Source organism: Bombus flavifrons, chromosome 4 (genome assembly GCF_040668555.2).
Source record: "Bombus flavifrons isolate JBK064 chromosome 4, iyBomFlav1_principal, whole genome shotgun sequence".
Lineage (NCBI taxonomy): Eukaryota > Metazoa > Arthropoda > Insecta > Hymenoptera > Apidae > Bombus > Bombus flavifrons.
In genome coordinates, this window is record NC_138445.1 from 8,936,253 (window position 1) to 8,955,143 (window position 18,891).

The 18,891-nt window shown below is 43.2% G+C and overlaps 1 protein-coding gene across 7 annotated transcripts in view; it reads left to right on the forward strand.

Annotated features, from left to right (window-relative positions):
• The window catches only part of dachs (unconventional myosin-IXb-like dachs), a 110,840-nt gene that overhangs the window by 50,760 nt on the left and 41,189 nt on the right, over positions 1–18,891 (forward strand). Inside the window, exon 1 of one of the 7 annotated variants that reach the window (XM_069111665.1) lies at positions 10,564–10,896. The exons of the other annotated variants lie outside the window; for them this stretch is intronic. Coding sequence (XP_068967766.1) covers positions 10,806–10,896 — 91 coding nt within the window. The 5' untranslated portion in view covers positions 10,564–10,805. Of the gene's footprint in view, positions 1–10,563; positions 10,897–18,891 lie in introns of those variants that run through there. 7 annotated transcript variants of the gene reach the window in all.

Genomic DNA, 18,891 nt, shown 5'->3' on the forward strand with positions numbered 1-18,891 from the left:
CTTCGATCCATCCAATTAAATGTCCGTCGAAGCTGAAGGGGGAAACAGAGTTAGGAGAAAGGGAGAAAAGCGATCCAGCAGAAACATCCAAATACGTAGAACTTTGCTTCGAGAAAATATTGATAGAACATATGGTGACGCCAAAGTTTACACGTTCTGAAGTTGAAACGGCAATTCGAAACGTATAGCGGAAAATAAGGAACTGGGCAATAATTTGGAGGGAGAATTTCAGAAAAGCAAAACTTTCTAGCTTTCGCGTAAGGTGTCACGGGGCAACTTTATATTTTAATCCACAAATAACTTTAACAACCAGAGATTCAAGATGTTTCGATAAGACACGTGCAACTCTTAGTGTCACCATTTAACGATCCACGATTTATAGTTATGCTGTATCGCTTCCATCGAATTACCTTCGAACGTCGCCAAGGCATATTCTACCAACTATTCCAAAAGGTTCTCGAGGCAACTTCGATAAATCCCGAAACGTGTTTCGTTAAATCTGACGTCTGAAATAAGATACGAAAAGCACGAGGAAGAGACGCAAAGCGGATCTGCAGCGAAGAAGCTTGGAATTCGAACGGACGCGAAATGAAGGAATTCATCAGTCGGAGAAGATGTCCGTGGCATTTGATCTGGTCCATCGTTGTCCACGCGTTTCTCGTTGCCTCCGCTCTTTGTGTCCCCGTTCTGGTCGCGCGTTTGTCCAGAATTCTACCGGTTACGAGCAAAAACCGATGAGCTCTTGCCGGCACTTGGCGGTCGCCGCGGTCCTGGAATAACGCTGCGGTTTATCAGGAAAGCGGCGGCGTCGTGAACGCATCCTGTGTCGGATGGTCGCCGTTTAAAAAGCAAGCCGGCCTGATTCAACACAGTTGACACGTGTTACTCCCGGTGAACCAGGCCAGGGCTGCCGTGAGTTATAAAGTGTCGAGTTCCGTGCGTCGTCGTTGGAACGCTCCGGATAGATCAATTTGCCCCTTGGCGCTGATACAGCGTGAATTTTTGTTGGATATAATTGGACGGCCGACAGATGGTGTCTGGGTTAGACTGTCGTGGAACGGTCGATTCGATGGAAGAAGCTTGCGGACGTCTTACAAGTTGTCCAGCCGAGGATTATCTAATCAATTACGTCTAGAATAGGTGGAGAGGATAAAAACGAGCGCAGGAAGAAACGTATGAGGATTCCACGGGTAATTTGTTCCTTCCTAGAGGTTTCATTCTTCGTCGACTCGTGTTCCCGAGACTCGATTGGCCTCGTTTATGTTCGAGTCGAAGAGGAAACGCAACCGGGATCAACGAGTTTACCGGAGTAAACGCGGTACGACGCAACAACGAGAGGATTCGTGGGGACCAGAGATAGGCCTTGGACGGGCTTACGGGCCCATCCGTCACCCGCTGACACCGGACCCGATGCGTTTTTGTCTCCCTCTCGGGCCCTTCTGGCCGACTTCTGATCCGCCGCCCCGCATCCTGCCAACGAAACCGCCAGAAAAAATTCGTACTCGTTCAGGACGTCAGCGTCACCGCGATCTCCCAGGGATCGTCGGTCTCTGCCCCTGAAACGCGATCCTACCTCTTTCGTTTTTGTTTTTGGGAAAAAGCTTCTACGGGACAAGTCCTTCGTTTACATTTTCGTTATGTGGTACAGTTGCTGTAATCATTATAGCAGCTTCAAGATTTTTATCATATGATATGACCAGTAACTTTTGTCCACTTGTATGGTAAAAGATTTTGAAAGGAAGAATTTTATTTCGAAAAGAGGAAGGTGATAAATTTGGAAAGCTGGCTTCTATAAAACCATTACCCCAGAAAAGTATTTATTTAAAAAACAACAAAGCATCATTCTCGAGAGTATAACCTTCCTTTCACAACTGTCTTATAAAATTCCAGCAATTTTCGTATCTGCTTTCCATCAGATACCATCTGTTCGAATCGTATCTTTGGGAAAATTCAAGAAGGGGAGCTGAAGATCCTTCTGGCCATCACAATAATTGCCAAAAATCTTCGAAGAATTCGATACTTTCCTTCAGGTTGGAAAACGATCTTTACCTCTACCCCTTTGGAATAGCGAAAAGTAAATGAAATTTAAAGGATGCAGAGGGTCTGTGATCGAACTTTATTTCACGTTGGCTGACACAAAGTGGCCGCGTCATCGTTCGCGCGGACGGCAAAGGCGCGTCGTTCGCTCGATAATAGGAACCGCCTGCGAAAAGGATTCAGCGCGCCGCACCGCGCAAATGGGACGTCCCTGTTCCACGACTTATCGGTTGATAAGCGTCGCGACAAAAACGAGAGAGAGAAAGAGGCGAACGGCCGCTAATCCAGTTTTCTGCGAGCCTTGATTGCGCGACGCCGCCCACCCTGCACGTCCAACTCCAGCGTATCGCCGATCTCGAAAGCCTGCCCTAATTAAAATACTCGCTTGCCAGAGGATGCGCTCTCGCCGAATCCCCTTTATCCGAATATTTCCTCTGCACGTTCCTCTTTTCGATTTTGTTATTTCGATTATCGTCGATGTGAAGGTTTTATGGGTTCCTGGTACAGGGTTTTTATATCGGCCGGGTAAGGTGAGAAGGCACGCGGGGGTGTATTACTTCAGAAATTGCTGTGTACGGTCGGACTATCCAGGCTAAATTAGAGATCAGAGTTTTATGTCAGTGGTTTAACCTTTTGCACTGCACTGGTGTCGTTTCAGAGATATTGATAAAGCGAAAATTGTTTCTTAGATGAGAGGAGGAAACTTAACGTAAAAATAAACATTTTCAAATATTTTCTTTCTAAGATAGAATTCTTGGAAGTAAAAAAGATACCATAAGATGTGTTACTTAAGAAATTGCTGTATGTGCTGGGATTTAAGGCTAAATCAGAGATTAGAGTTCTATGTCGGAAGACAGCGGTTTAAACCTTCGTGCTTCTCTGGCGTTACTTGTATTGTCCCCATTGATAAAGACTGGAAAAGGGATGAAGATTATTGTAGGAATAAATTTACAAACCTATAATCCGTGTCTTTTCGAAACAAAACCTTGAAAATGAAAAATCACGTGGAGATGTGGTATTTTTAAAAAATTGCTTAGAATTCTACTATATCAATAGTCAGAGGTTTAATCCTTTATAGTTCACCGGCGTTTCTTGCATTGTTTTCACCGATAAAGGGTAGAAAGGAGGAAGAAGATACTGTAGAAATTTATAACCTTTTTCTTTTCGAAACAAAACTGGAAATAAAAGGGATACCGAGCAATATGAGATTTAAAAAATTAATGCCTGCAATGGAATTATTGAATTTCAATTAGAAACCGATGGATTTATCGCGTGCAATTTTTTGCGGCCGTTCTCTCAGCCAATTTTCTCAGTAACCTCGCTTTTTTACGGACGATCGTGCGTTACCCGGTAATATGTAAAAAGCCCGAGGCAAACGAATAAGCAAATGAATGTTAAATATTTGAGATAGAACGATCGATCATGATGTTAATCGTTGGCGATAGGCAAATGACCGGTTTTTTTGCAGCAACGTACGAGCAGGTAATAGCTATCACTCGCTGCAGCTAATTATCGGGCGATTAAAATGCTTTACATGTACTTCAGTATTTTTTCCCTTCTTTTATCCTTTTTAATTTCTCACGTACGGACCGGAAAAGGGCAAAGTAATTTTCACATGCAATTTCGAAGTCATCGTTAACAGTGACGGATAAAAATAAAAATAAAACGTACACGGTGAAAATGAAAGATCGCGGACAGAGTAATCGTCGTCGATTAAACTAATCGCTTTACACGTATTTCGTGGCCAAGCGATAACGAGCAATCGTTGTCAGGCAGGCTGTCTAATCGAAGGCGTGACTAATTAACGTGTTTAGACACACGAGGAGACTTTGTCACCGTGATTATCTCTATATTTATCCGGGAGAGGGCTGCTAACGAGGCCGATGATCAAGAAATTCTTGCACGACTCGATGCAAATCGAAACTCGCTCTTTAACCAACGCGATTTCACGCCACGATTATTGTTGATTACGCGTTTCATCCGGCACGGTCGGTTACTTGCCGCGACTAATTATCTCTTTCGATTATATTAGCCCCAGTCTCGATTACGTCGGGGATATCCCAAGTATTGTTACGATCGTGTTATCGCCATGGAACGCGGACAATTTCCCCCTGGAAAATTCTCCACAGTATTCGTATCGCTGCACCACCGATCCCAGCAATTTTCGATTCAATTAGGTTAATACTCTACGGCTCTTTTATCGGAACGCTCACCACATTCTACCTATTAATTTTCGCTCTGTTCATTGTCGAAATTCGCCGAGACAGGAATGAGGTTATCGTCCGGTGGAAACGGTGGAACGGGAAATATTATTCTTGTAATTCTCGTGGTAATTTAGGCCGCGTTGGCTTAGTATTCCACGAAAGCAATGCGGGGACATCATCTTCCATTGGATCCTATTAAGATACCCGCGACAGTCGCATTCCAGCACTTCTAGCTGGTCGAGTAATTTCGAGAACGGATGTTGGAAGGGAGAGTGGGTTTCGATCGTTGAAACATGATGAAAATGACACGATAGACCAACGGTGAAATTACGGTACTCGTCGATGCGAGCCGTGTAAATTATTATTGACCCAGAATCTCTCGCGCTTCTTCGCTCGTAGAAAACATCAGCGCGAGGTGCTCGCGCCATCAGTCGGAATTATCTCTCGCAGCTATATAACTTTGATATATGCGCTCTGTGTACGTGTGTTCGACTCATTACGGTAAGTCACGACCGGCTTGACTCCCTTAATCGAAGGTTAAATCGTGCCGCATGGCTCGCCACGATGTCTGTATTTTATTAACGCGCGGCCGTGAACGGGCTATGAAGAAAAATTTAGTTTTCAGTTCGACAGTTTTGATTCATCTCGTTTTTTTGATCTCCGATTATTGCCAATGGTTTACATCGTGCGTATGTTGAACAATATTTGAGGATTCTCTTGTGATTTATGATCCCTGGGATAAAATCTTTGGATTAGATTAGATCAGATTAGAATGCTTCTAAGTGATATTGGGTGCTCTGAGTTGAACTGTTTTTCTGTTAAGGTTCCCATTGATATCTGGTCATCGTTTCATAATGTTTTCCACTGAAGCTCCAGTGCCAATAGAACTTTTCTACCAGAACACAGTTTACACACTCGAGCCTCAAGTTTGAGTCATAAAAGTTTCAAGAGTCTCGTCTGCACAACTTGTCGTACAACTTCGTACTTCAGTACGCAAAGCGCAGAGTGTTCAGAATTCAGTTTGCTAAAAATTATTCATCCACCATCCACAATTAGTTTCAAACAAAATCTAATTAACATCAACCAAACATCTATAGGTATACCTTCTGTACCAGCGTATCTTCCCAGACATTTCCTCTAAAAGAACTGCAGATCGCTAGAAAAGAAATTTACCTCAAAACACTTCTCAGAGATCGGTAACGAACCGATGGAGTACGATAAGGCCCATTTTCGAGGATCGGTAAGAAGGACTCTTCTTCGAAGTAAATCTTCGCGTTCCCTCGCTAGATCGTGCTGCAGGTACACGGGCCCCGCAGGTTCACTTATCGTTACCTACTTTATCGACGCGGAGTTAGCTGGAAGATGGTGTAGAATGGGCCAGCCGGGCCCCCTCGAGGGAATCGAGGACCGATCTCGACGAAACCGGTTTTGCGCGGGGCGTGCACGGCAGATCTCTCGGTGGAGATTTGAATTTCACCGCAAAGAGCGGATCCTCTTCCTCTTTCTCGCCGCCTTTGCCTTTCTCCTCTCCGCTCGGCGAGGAGAAAAGGCTCGGGGCCTGGAATGAACGAAGGGTAGCCCAATGTTTCCTCGAGAGGTTCAGCCGTGTGTTTTCGCTCGCCGCCGCGTTTATACGCGCCTTCGAACGATTACACGCTCCTCCGGCGTGGATTTTTGACGGGCCCGCCTCGAAGACTCTATCTGACCAGAAGAATATTTTGCTCATTCCTTGTTATTCCCTTCACTGTGCTGTTCGACGAGTCACATCCAGTCAAGAGTGGAATCTATCGATGGATTTTGAGAACAGAGGGTTACGTATGTATATATAGAAGATGCTGGATGGAGAGGAGTGGATATTTGGTGTGATTCAAGCTCTCAGAGACAAGCTGCCCCGGGATTCTTTCGCTGGCCGAGTGTAAACGACACGCTCTTAAAATCTCACGCACGACAGGTGCTCCGGTGGCCACGCTGGGAGGGCCGACGCGTCCTCGAAATTCGGGCTCTCACACTTTTCGAGCATGCGCTCGTTAATCAGCCGTAAGGCCCTGCAAGTAACCTCCTTGCGGATGGTCCTTCATCGAGAACCTACTTAGTCTTTTAATGATGTACTTTCCAACAAACGATCAATCGAAGGTTCAATATAAAGCTTCTTGGAAATCTTGTCATATATTAAGTATACATTGTATCTTTTTTTACATACGTATATTAGAGACATTTATACAGTATCGTAGTAAAAGAGAGCAATTAGGATAACGAATCAGGTTAACATAGTTTGTAAATTTCACTTTTAGAACGTTACTTGTTCCATTAACAAACATGCTTGTCATATGGGAGAGTTTATCAACACTGTAAATGGTAAAAATGTCGTTAACGATATTAGTTCAATTAGGCAAAAGGATCCTCTAATGATAGCTCTACTTCCAAGATACAAGCTGATCATTTTTTACTTTTGTATCGTTCTGTACTGTCTAAATCTGGCAAGTTCGTGGCTGGAAATCGCCACTGTCTGTAATCCGAAGGAGTTCCACGGATACCCTGGCACCCTCGACACGAAGACTCCGCACCGAATCTCAGCGCGGCACAGCAACGAGCCGAGTTTAATCTCTGCATAATCGTGCTCTCGAGGAGGTCGGCCAGGTAGAGGGGAGGCAGAGCTGGGTCCGGTAGTGGTCGTCGGCCCCTGGTGAGGGACTCTACCTCTCTTCTTCTTTGCGGCGGCTTCCCCACGGTGTCTACTCTCGTGGAGGGTCGTAGGAGGCCCACGGAGTGGGACGCCGAGTGGTTGATCCTGTGGAAAGGGAGTCGAGGGGAAAAGGGCACCCGAGGCGGCTAAGACTAGAACTAGCGACGCGTTGTTGCCTCTCGAGCTGGCTAATCGCACAAATTTTCGAACTAAGCTCCAGTCGACAATGTTAATCATACTTCGCTGGTATTAGGATTCTCGAAACCTACCAGGATTTTTCAAACCACTGGCCTAATTCTGATCACCACGTAAATGATTTTTAGATCTGTAGATGTTTGTACATTTGTCAAAATTTAGCGTCCTCAATGATTCGAATAATCACCATTCGATTCATTTCCAACTGCTATTGCCATATTACTATTTCATTACTGTTATATTACAATCCCATACTAACTAAGCTTTAGTATTTTCAATAATTCAAGAGACTCGTTACGATAATGGTAAAATTTTCGAAATTTCGGAAAATTTAAACTGCCACGTAACTTAGATCGTAAGCTTAGACCCGCAAATAGTGAAAACCCTCTAATAAATTTGTCGTATTTTATTATTCCAAATGATCGGAAATACCTTTATAATATTTGAAAGATGATGCGAAGTGGAGTAAACGCTTTATTGTTTACGGCATAGAGCGAATGCCAGCCATGTTGGATTCCTCTCGCTGCTGTAGATCAAAATTATAAGGCGGAACACGCTTCGGGACGTCCGTTCAGGATCCTCACGAGATACCACGCTCGGCTATCCTCTCCTCCCTCTTCGTTCTCGTGTTTTTCGCGCTCTTCTCGATCTCTTGTGGTTCGCCTTGCCTCTGCCGGCCCGTCAACGAAACGAGAGCGGCATCGATCCTGTTTCAGCTCGCATCCGGTGCCTCTGCTACGCGCCAGGCTGCTTAATATCGCGAGTTTCGAGAAACCATTCATTCGGCGGACGGGTCAGGTGACGAGTATCGCGTGTCACCACGCCAAGTCGTAGTTACTTTGCCCGCGAACCATCGAACAAGAGGGTTACCGCGGCTTCGCTACACTTTTTGCCACATGGTTCGATATGTGGAAGCGATGAAAGGGTAACAGGTGCTCCAGGAACATCGTAATGCTCGTTGTACACGAAACCATTGGTTTAATACGATATTTAATTGTAGCTGTTTCTGACATAGAGCTTCTTGCGGCTCTAGAAATATTTCTTCTAATTAATCTGTCTCTATTCGTTGAGTTTTCATATGTAGAATCATCCGTTGCACAATTTTAAGGTAAATGGCGCTAAGAGGGAGTTGTTGGAAAGTGATTGTCGATATTTATTCTAATGACAGTAATTCATACTTCAAGGATACGTATGGATTTCTAGATTGATGCTAGGATATTGTGTAAGACGGTGACTGTATCTCAAGTTTTAGTAATATTTTTTATTGCACAATTCCAACGGTATTAGACTTTTGGTTCTAATGGTAGTAAGTAGATAGGTGTTAAACCCAAGTACATGCGCTTGATACAATCATTCATTGTTATTAATAAATGATATATTTAGACTTTGTTATTCTGAAAGCGTTCTTACTATCTTGAGAGGCAATCCGTAATTGTTTCAAGCAATTCACTTTGGAAGTGGCTCGACGTAAATGGTATCGTTTCTTGCCCCATTGTCTGCCGCTAAAAGGCAGTTATGAAACATTCGGAAAGTAGGATATTTTGTACTCGTCGAAAGGTTTTTACAGCCAGGTACCGTGCCGTAATGCCCCTTGCCCATTAAGTTAACCGCACTCACCGTCTCGAAGAAGCATAAATCACAAGAGCAAAGGCCTTCCCTGAGTAGATACGGGTAACGACCAATTAACAATGAGCCTCTGTTCGACTTGGGTAGCAATTATCTCCTAGACATCGATGAGTTTTCGTCGAAAACGTACCGCTCGATATCTACACGAGCGACGCAATTCAGAGAAACTATACGAATCCGCCGTGGAAACGTTGATAACCAATGGCTGAGTGTCTCTCATGGCGCAACTAACCACGAGGCAAAAAAACGAAACGTTCTAAACAGAACATTCACCTTTTTTCCACTAATTAACGAAGGTATCTATGTTCTTGTGTATTGGTTAATTGGCTACAATCAATTACACATTGACCAATTAGTGTTTCGAACGAGGCTAGCTATAGCCGGCATAGAAGGAAAGGAATATTATTTGGTTTTCGAAGCTTTCGAGAGCACTGAATCCCGGTGAAATTCATAGGGGAAATCGGTGTCGACCGGTGTACTAGGTTCGATATAGGAAACAAGTGTCCATCCGGTGTGCGCAATTCAAATCAGATCATGAAAGCCCGGATGATGAATTTCGAAGTGCAAGGCTGGTCTGTATCGTTCGTACCAGATGCTGTTTCCGCTATCGAACACGCGGTCTCGTCAAAAATATACCAAAAATCCGTGACTTGTTTTCACTCTGCAAAAACAGAGCTGAATCCCGGTTCTGCCGTTTCATGTCACTTTCATTTTAAAATCAACTAACGATACGAAATAAATTCATCGTAAAATGAATTCCTCGTTCTGTAATAGAGAAGAGCAGTTTAAGAATCTCATATCCAATCCCATTATCGTCGTCTTCCGTTAAAAGAAAAAAAATAAGCAGAGAGGAAAGAATTCCATCAGTTGCATTCCAGCATCGTTCCACCAGTTCCTCTGGCGTATTTGTAAACAACAGTTCATCGAACGAGCGAGAAGCCGGCGCGGCGTCGTATTCGTTGCTCGAGCGAAATAGTTTCTCGCGAGCGGATCCGCGGCTAGCCGAGGAGGTCGAGGGAGATGCCTACTCTTGAGTCTAGGGCCCCAGCCATTTTTCCATGCAGCATCCACGAGCAACGGTCCAGTCGGGGGATCAGTGCCCCCACCTCGACCGCCTGTTGCTCGACCAGACATCCTGGACCCCGGCACGCTCATGTGGTGCCTTCCACCTAACTGGCGTTCCGAGCGGCCAGGTGAGGCCGCCACGAAGTTATCTTGAACACACCTTAGAAGAGATAGGGCCCAGCCACGGAGGTGGGTTCCAGGCAACAATGACGCCCAGTTGAACTCGGCGAGTCGCCACACTCTTCGTGCTCCTGCAAACGCGGCCCGGTGTCGTGTCACTCTGTTGTTTGTCGAAACTTGGATGATTACGAAACGCGGAGACAGGTGTATCGTACACGCTGAAGCTATCGAACCACCGCGTACCCGTACTCAGAGACGATCCTGGAAGAGACGCGTGTGCACGTAAAGAGAAAAGCGGTAGGCTCCAGGAGAGAGGAAAAGGAATAACGACGCTTTTCGGTCAGCGAGTGTGTTTCTCGAAATTTCTCGTGGAAAACTTTCCCTTAATATACGCGTGCGTTTTCTGGTTCGACAGGAAATACACTTTGGTTACTCCGGTTACGTGGTTTTCAGTAAGGTTTCTCTAGTTCGTTCTTGTGATCTATATAGGTGAATTTTTCGTTTCGTGCGCGATATCCCGTGTCGACTGCAGTGAACAGTAATACCTGGAGGAGGTGCGATGTGATCTGCCCGGTTTTCAGTGTTTTCTTTTCTTTACTATTTTTTTTTTCTCGTGACAGCCGGAGAAAGAGGTGCGAAAAAACGGAAGGAAGATGTGCGAGTGCGGTGATGAGTGTGCCGAGGACACGATGAACAGGCAGCTGGTGAGATGTACGGATGATCTGTGAAATCCGATTCATCCCCATTCTGGATCGAAGCTGGTGGTACGAGGCGAAAGAAAAGTTAAAAAGGAAAAGGGGAAAAAGAATAAGCTGCGACAGAGTTAAAGTCAGCCGAAGAAAATTCTGGCCGATAACGAGCCTCGACCGCCTGAGATGGCCACCCTGGGCCTCTCCAAGGTCTTCATACTGGACAAGTACTTCACAGAGCTGCAGAAGTTCTGGGAGACCGAGAAGAAATTGCAAGGTACGCCACTGGCTATCGCTCTTGATCGTCCTTTTCGCGTTGAGCGCGCCGAGTCTCGTTTTCATGGACGATTTAAATGCAGCAGGCACCAAGCAGCAATAAGTATCATCGTGGTTTTGTTTCCTTCTCCGCTTGCTGTTACGAATTTCGAATGGCAGGAACGACTGAAACGATCCAAAAGTCCGATTAAGCTACACAAAAGGGAATAGGCAGTACAATAAAGCTGCGTTTATTAAAAGCGTATTTTTTAATGGCCCTTCACGTTATTAGAGTGGATTTTTCTTTTCCGTGTTTCATTTCTGACTCTCTCGTGTCCTTTTTTATGCCACCGTCAAAGCCCTTTCCGTCTTTGTTCTCCGCTCAACGTCATTCAACGTTAAAATCGTAACCAAGTTACAAGTGGCTACCCTTTTTACGACGGTTGGCTATCGTATTTTCAAATTGACAGAGTTTTTAACGACCCAGCACAGGTGAAATAGGTAAGGGGCGCCCAACGACGAACATTACGCCCCTGTTCACCTGAAAACGAAGAGCCGCGCGGCTAGTCGTTGGAGAAGTTACCTGCGTTTTACAGTTAAAACAGACCTCGCGGTTTCTCCACGTTGATTGCCTCCGCTGCATACTTGCCACCGACCGGACAGGTTCCTTTACCAGGAAAACACGGAGGATTTTCCTATTACGAGGCTTCACGGCCCTGTCATTCATGCCTTTGAATCCGTGTTTGCTTTATTAACTCGTTTGCTCGAGAATGGCCATTAGAAGATTCATTAGGGGTTTACCGAGGAAACGTGCTTTTTTCCACACGACTCGTACACCAAGTTTAAACACTTACAGTTTACTTTGAGGATCGTTTTAGACTTCCCTCTCAATAATGTTTTAATAATCTCGTTGCTCTTTTATTCGTACAGCTTGTGGTTACCTCTTGAACAGAGTTTGAATACAGGTACAGTTACATAGAGAACTTACAACGGTTCAAGCGTAAAGACATAGCATGTTTTTCTGTAGGATACTCTATTATTCTAGAATTTATACTATGTGTGTAATTCGCGCCACGCAATTTCCTCGATGCGACAAAGATTAAAATTTCCGAGTATTACCTCACTTTGCCCGCTTATACGCTTTCTACGTTCCGCAGCATTTCGCGCCCCTTTTTTCCTCCGTTACTTTCCTTTTTCTTTCCACCTCCACGCTCGCCTGTTTATATATAACTGTATACGTTTCCAGGTTGGTCTCGTACATTTCTGCAGTCCGTGCAGTTAACGAAATTTATTATCTCATCACGGTTTATTTCCCTTCCTCCTCGTGATAGCAATCGTAATTCTTACTTTATGCATTAATCCCCCCCGGGGGCATATTGTTTCCTCTCATAAACCACGCACTGAAACATTAAATGCTTTATCATCGTTTCACCCATCATTTCTTATGCTATTCGTTAAACGAGCAAGAGAAGAAAATAGTGGGAGGCGGAGGAGGAAGAAGAAGAGGAAGGAAGAAAAGGAGGAATAAGAGAAACGAGACTCTGTGAATCATCAACGGTGGACTCTTTCACCGTGTTCCTTGCACAACTTGCCCTCGTCAAGATTTCTTTTCTTCTCTTTACCCGAAATACCCTTTGCTCGACTCTCTACTCTCGGCCCCCTCGCTCTCACGCCCACGCATCTCCTGTCGCGCGTCTTGTTTACGTCCAGAAGGCGAAAAACCTTTTTTTCTGCATCGTGAGAACTCAAAGGCGCCAGACTCTGATACCGATTTCCGTTATTAGGTAACTTCGACCAGTGATTGGCCAATCGAGCCTCGCTGGGTTACCTTCGAACACGTGCACGGTACAGAACGATGAAATTTATGGCCGTTGCCGTAGACTGTGGCATTCACCGTTCGGCGATGCTGACGGCCTGAGATCGTGTCGCTGATTGTCATCGGCGCGTCCTTAATTTCCTCTAACGAGACTGCAGGTGTCTTCGATTTCTTTAAAACGGGCAATGAAATATTTTTTAATTTATATGTTTATAACTTACAATCTTTATAACTTATAACTAGCTAAGAAGAATGATAGTTCGGTAGAGATAGTTGGAACGTTTAGGGATATTTGCAAGTACTCGATGACAGAGGAAAGTATAGTCGAGGTGTTCGTGGAAGTGAGTAACGTCGACTAGGTTTTCAGAGGAGACTGATACGGTCACAGAGAATAGGCCGTCGATTGCACGATCGCAATTACGTGGATAAAAGCGTCTGGATCTTGAATAGAAGTGAGATAGAATGAGGACAGGAAACGGTCACGCGGCCTCCGGCTTCGTAATTATATTTCTTGCAGGAAAGCACGCATAATTGTCCTCGGGACGTGAGAGATCCCCAGAGATATCGTTACATTGTACCACGTTATTCAGGAATTATCTTGCGGAGTAATTAGTATCTAGTTTTTGTTGCGTCATTAAAAAGCCTGTCGATTCCTCGGTTTTTTTCTCCACGATCATTAAATGTTGCTCGATCGCTTTTAAAGAACTTATCGGTTCAGATAACGACGATTCGAAACTTCTGTTCCTATCATAGCACGATACATTTTTACGTATCTTTCGGAATACGTTAAGATAGTTGGAATTCTTCAAAGCCTTTTTCTACGAAATTTTTTGCTAGAACTGGTTCTAATGGCTAGCGCGGAACGTATTCCGAGGGCCTCTGGTTGAACCGCGTAGCCTTGAGGGTCGTTAACGATCGCTTTCGGCAACCGGTCGACCGCTCGCGTTCTCGTGACCTTAAGCCACAGATCCCTCCGGGTGAACGACGTTCTCCATATTGGTCCATCTTATCCTCCATTCGTTTTCTCTCCCCTCGAATCGATAGTAATATGAGAAAAATGTAACGAATAACAAAAAAGAAGTGAACGTTATATCCGTCGTAAAAACTCGACTGTACAGTTACCACAAAATAAATATCAAAACCACCGTGTGCCCTATCAATCTCGTTCCCATTCTATCAAAATCTATAGCAGCCGCTATCCCATACGACATTTCACAATATCATGATCTTCTATTTCAACTTGATCAAATTGCGGAGGTGTCTAGGCATTAAACCTCTTGTACGTTTATTTTTTACTTTATTCGTACAAATTCCAAAAGATACGATGATTAGATCAAATAAATACAGTGGAAGGCATTCGATTTACACTAATCTAATGACCAGCAGAGTCACGTTATTTTTCTCTGGCATTCCAAAATATCTAAAATACATAGATAAATCTAAAAATAAAAAACGTTATCTTACTCCGAGCCTAATAAATTTCTTCCCAAAGAGGTTAACCAAACATTATCTACCTCTGAAGCAGTCTTACCAACCCAGAGAACCACTTGGAATCTCCACACTCGTTCATATCGAAAAACACAGGGTTCAGTGATCAAGGGTCGATCTGTTTATGTTCAACGAAGGACATTATATTCGAAAGGAAGATTCTCCATGTCCTGGTGGACTCCCTTGACCTATCTTCGAAAGTTGTCGGGACGAAGTTCATGGCGGAGGGGACTACTCCTGGCCTGGACTCCTGGCAATCCTCTCTCGCTCGGATTTATGCGGGGCAACGGCCTAAGCGAGTGTACATCCACTGCAACTGTCCAGTCCCCGCTGGCTGGTGTATACCACGTGCGCACACCGACGCGACCAGGTAAACACGAGCGCATTGTGCCTAGTGTTATGCTAGCAACCAACTCGAGATCCGTTGAATGTCTCAGACGGATGTTTTCGAAGTTGGTACTTCGTTTGAGGAAGTTTAGAAATCGCCAGATGTAATTAGAATAATTCAAAAAAGTTTGGGGCACGGAAATTAGTTTCTTAGATGAAAGGTTGGTTTAAGCGTGAATCAGAAAATATGAAGGGGGAGATATGTAGAAAGTTTGGAATCGATGTTACGATGTTTGCGAAAGTTTGCAAGTTATCAGGTATAATTAGAAATGAGATCTTGAAATATTTGATAAGATTTTGGTAGAAATTGGCTTCTTGAGTTCATTCGATTTTCGAAACTTCCAAGTATATTGGATGTTTGAGAAAGTTTGAAAGTTATCAGCCGCAATCAGAATTGGACCTCGAAACACTAGAGACGATATTGGGGATCTATTTCCTAAGCGAAAGTTTGATCTCAGTGCCAGTCAGAAAATTCCAGAAAGAATATCCGATATGCAAAGTTCCGGCTCGTATTTATATTGCTGCATTCGAGGGAACTCTGGAGATTTTAGAAGCCTGGGGAGCAGGTTTCCAGTCAAATCTCTGGTCTACGCGCGCATCGGAAGATCGTAGAAGTTGGTTTGCACAGATGAACATCTAGGATTTACGTGATCCTGAGTTATAGAAGTTGATTAGCGAGCATAAATAGCGGTACATTAAGGTCAATTTAGCCAGTGGATTTGGTCAAGATTGCACGAAGCGTATGCGCATAAATTGCCGAGCATTAGAGGAAGCTGGGTCACCATCTGGGCTACCTTCTAACTCTTTTTTGGAACCATTTCCAGGATGTTAACGTTACGGCGGACGCGGGTTTAAACAGTGAATTTCAAATTGCTGCTGGAATAAAAGTAACGGCGAGTTTCAAATTCAAGACGGTGTCTCTGTTTTTATTCAATTTTAACTATGCTCAAGAGGCTGAGGCATACTCGAGGAACACACGATCGAACTACTTGAAAGCTCGCTAAGCGAGAGAATCGTGTGGCTATCATTGATAGTCTGGCGAACCTGCACACGCGTACACTGCCAATGATACCCGTGTGTTGGTGTATTTTTCTCCGTTCAGGTCGCTTTAAGTGGCGCTCATACCGAAAATTCAACGTCTTCGACGGGATTGAATAATTAACTCTTCGACACGTTTCGAAATTTATAGATGGGAACTAGAGAGATATCCTCTTAGATACAGGTCAACTGTGGAGAGGTTTTCAGAGGATTGCAGAAATGGAGCGCTTTTCCAAAAGCTCGAGACGATGATTAAGAATTCTGTAACGATTAATTATTTGGCTCAAGTTATGTAGAAATCTAACAACTCATAAAATGATAAAAAATTAGTTAAGCACAATACGGATCTTATAATATTGTAGTTTTTATTTTGTAAACTATTACCAATCCATGGAACAACTTTTACGTTGTATAATTATTAAAATTATCAAGCCATAGTTGCATTTTAAGCTTATAATTATTTTACAGAAAACTTCCAAATGGCATAATAATTATACTACTCGCTATTAAATAAGCCATCACAAAACATCGCAAACCAACAACAAGAAATAAAATATATTCGATAGAAATAACGCTAACTAAAAATTTAAATATTCAAATTAAATTTACTCAATTTCAGTTCATCAAGAGTTGGTGACTGTCTGTATAGTTTAGGCAATTTAATCGTCTGGGTTGCTATATATAAATAACCAGATTAAATTTTAATAAACGTCGATTCAATCAAATATACACGGTGGAAATCTGTGTATTCAATATACCTGCTTACAAAGGATGTTTTGTAATTTCTAATTTCTCACTTCGGTCAACACAGTAGGGTCGTACGAATAATTCCAGGAATTAAATATTCCTTCCCTCCTTATAAATTCCTTCACGCCAAACCATTACACCTATCACCAACTACAATACCGGGAAAATCAATAAAATCCATGAAATCGTCGCGTGTCTTGCATTTCGTCCGATGTTTGTCGTGTTTTCCGGTTTGATAATGTTACACGTGCAAGGCTGTTACATTTATTGCTCGCAGTGATGACGTGCGTCGCAGATATAAATTTTTAACGGTAGCCCGACGACAAGGTGAAATTAAGAAGTAATTAACGCGCGTCATATTTGTCCACTTTAATACTTTGATACGTCCACTGTGGCGTCATTTATTTCGTTCTCGCGTGAAAAAGAGACGTCTCGTTTCATGCACAGAGACGTCTCCTTTAACGTCATGGATCCCGGAAGAAATGGTGGAGGAAGCGAGCAACACGGTGGCACAATTAGGCTATTTTAGTGAAAAAATCCGGTTATTCCGGGTTCATAAAGTTGCCGGTTTATCCGCGAATTTTGTCGTAATTTCGCATTATACCGCAGGGAAACCCGCGCCACCGGACTTCATATAATTCCGTCGTTTGGCTTAAACGCTTTGGCGTGTCCAGCTTTCTTAAATCTTGTTTACTAGATTCTTCGTGCTTAAGCGCGCGTTGCTTTTAATAATTCCGACCTTCCGCATCTAGTAAAGTAACTTGTTGCAAATGAAATATGCAATTTTAGACGTTACTGTGTGCCTTTCGACTTTACTTTCGTTGTCCTTAAAATGCTTGTTACACCGAAACTAACGGTAACAGCCTTTTCTTTTATATATATATTACATTTTGTAGCAAATTCTTTTTCTTTGTTACGATCTCTTTTTTTGAATACAAACTAAATTAAGTTAACTTTGGGTACGATACATTGATAAAGTAAGACCAGGTAATTAATAGCATTTGAAATTAATAGCAATTTTTAAGAAAACTACAACCAACGCGTCGATAACAACGCAGGACCTAAATCGTTCGACTTGCACGCAGTAAAAATGGTAAATTATCATTAACAAATCAACCCAATCATTTTCAAATATTCAGTTTCAGTTGATATTCAGTTTCAGTTGATATTCAGTTTCAAACTACGAAATAAAATGTTCGCACGGTCAGAGAATGACCGATCTCTCCTACGTGTGGAGGACCCTTAATGGTAGAGAAACAGCCTGGATTAACCCGCATCTGATTAGACCCCGAGGTTGAGCCCGGTCTCCTTCGCATACACACAGAAACTCATCCGTCTCTTTCTTCTTCTGGACTCCTTTGTGTATCAACGCTAGCCAGCGTCAAGGAGGAGTTTCGGTTTCACTCGAAAGGTCGTGAAAAAGGTAGCCATCGACGCGTATCCGTCGACTTTCTTCGACTTCTCGGAAGGTACACACATTCCCATGGCTCGACGTCATCGTTTCGCGTGAGATAATGCACGAGCCCCACAAGTCTGTCTCATGCCCGCGGAAATTTGTGGCCTCTCGAGATCACGCTATCTTCTTCCATCTTACCCACGACAATTTTGTTTTCGATCGTCTTCCCGGGCTCGTAGTCTCGTTCCCAGTTACCAGAATTTTAAGATATTCTTCGTTTGGCCTGATCCCTTCTCTCACGTTATCCATTGTCCACGATGGTTTTCCATGTTGAAGTAATTACTTCAAGAAAAACTCTACATCTTTTCTTTTATATAGCCGTGACCTGGAGATCGCTGTTACGAAGAGAATAGAATTTAGTGAAAGAAAAAAATTGAAAAAAAAGCTGAGGTCCATATTATTATGTCCTCGAATATAAATGTCGTTTTGGGTTACAATGTCTAGAAACGAAAGAGTAGATTTCTATTGCTGTTTCTTGTTGCCTTCAGCTAGAGCTACACACCAAGGTTAACTTTTTCGTAATGTTCTTCGCTATAAATGTATGGACGTGCTCTCTATTATATTCTATTGTATTGTAACACTGAAAGAGGGAAGATCTGAATTAGTATACATTATACCTGTACTTATTTCAATATATTTTTCTATTACAAATTCATCCACTCGTTCCTTTATCAGTCAACCTCAACATTTCAAACTCGGAGTAAAAAATGTTACTTAACTTTTAATGGACGCATGTTCGTGAGTATGGTGAAAAATTTGAGATAATGGGGTCGTTATGAAATGATCCGTCAGAATGAATCCATGAATATTTTCTCTTCAAAGAAAAAAATGCAAGGGAAATAGAAACTCGCTCAAGTTCAAAAAACCTTTTGCAGCTAATAAAAAGCTATAATTCTTCAAAGTTAATACTTGGAAGCTTTCAAAGAGACGCTATGCTCTTTTTACATCCTTTCGAACAAGAGTAAACCGCCGAATTACAGGGAACTTGAAGCGTACTGAAAGTTTCGCCCCGAAACCACCCGTTTCTCCGCTTACCAGCGTTTTCCGTGGCATCGTTTTTTCCCTGCAACCCCTTCTTGCCATCC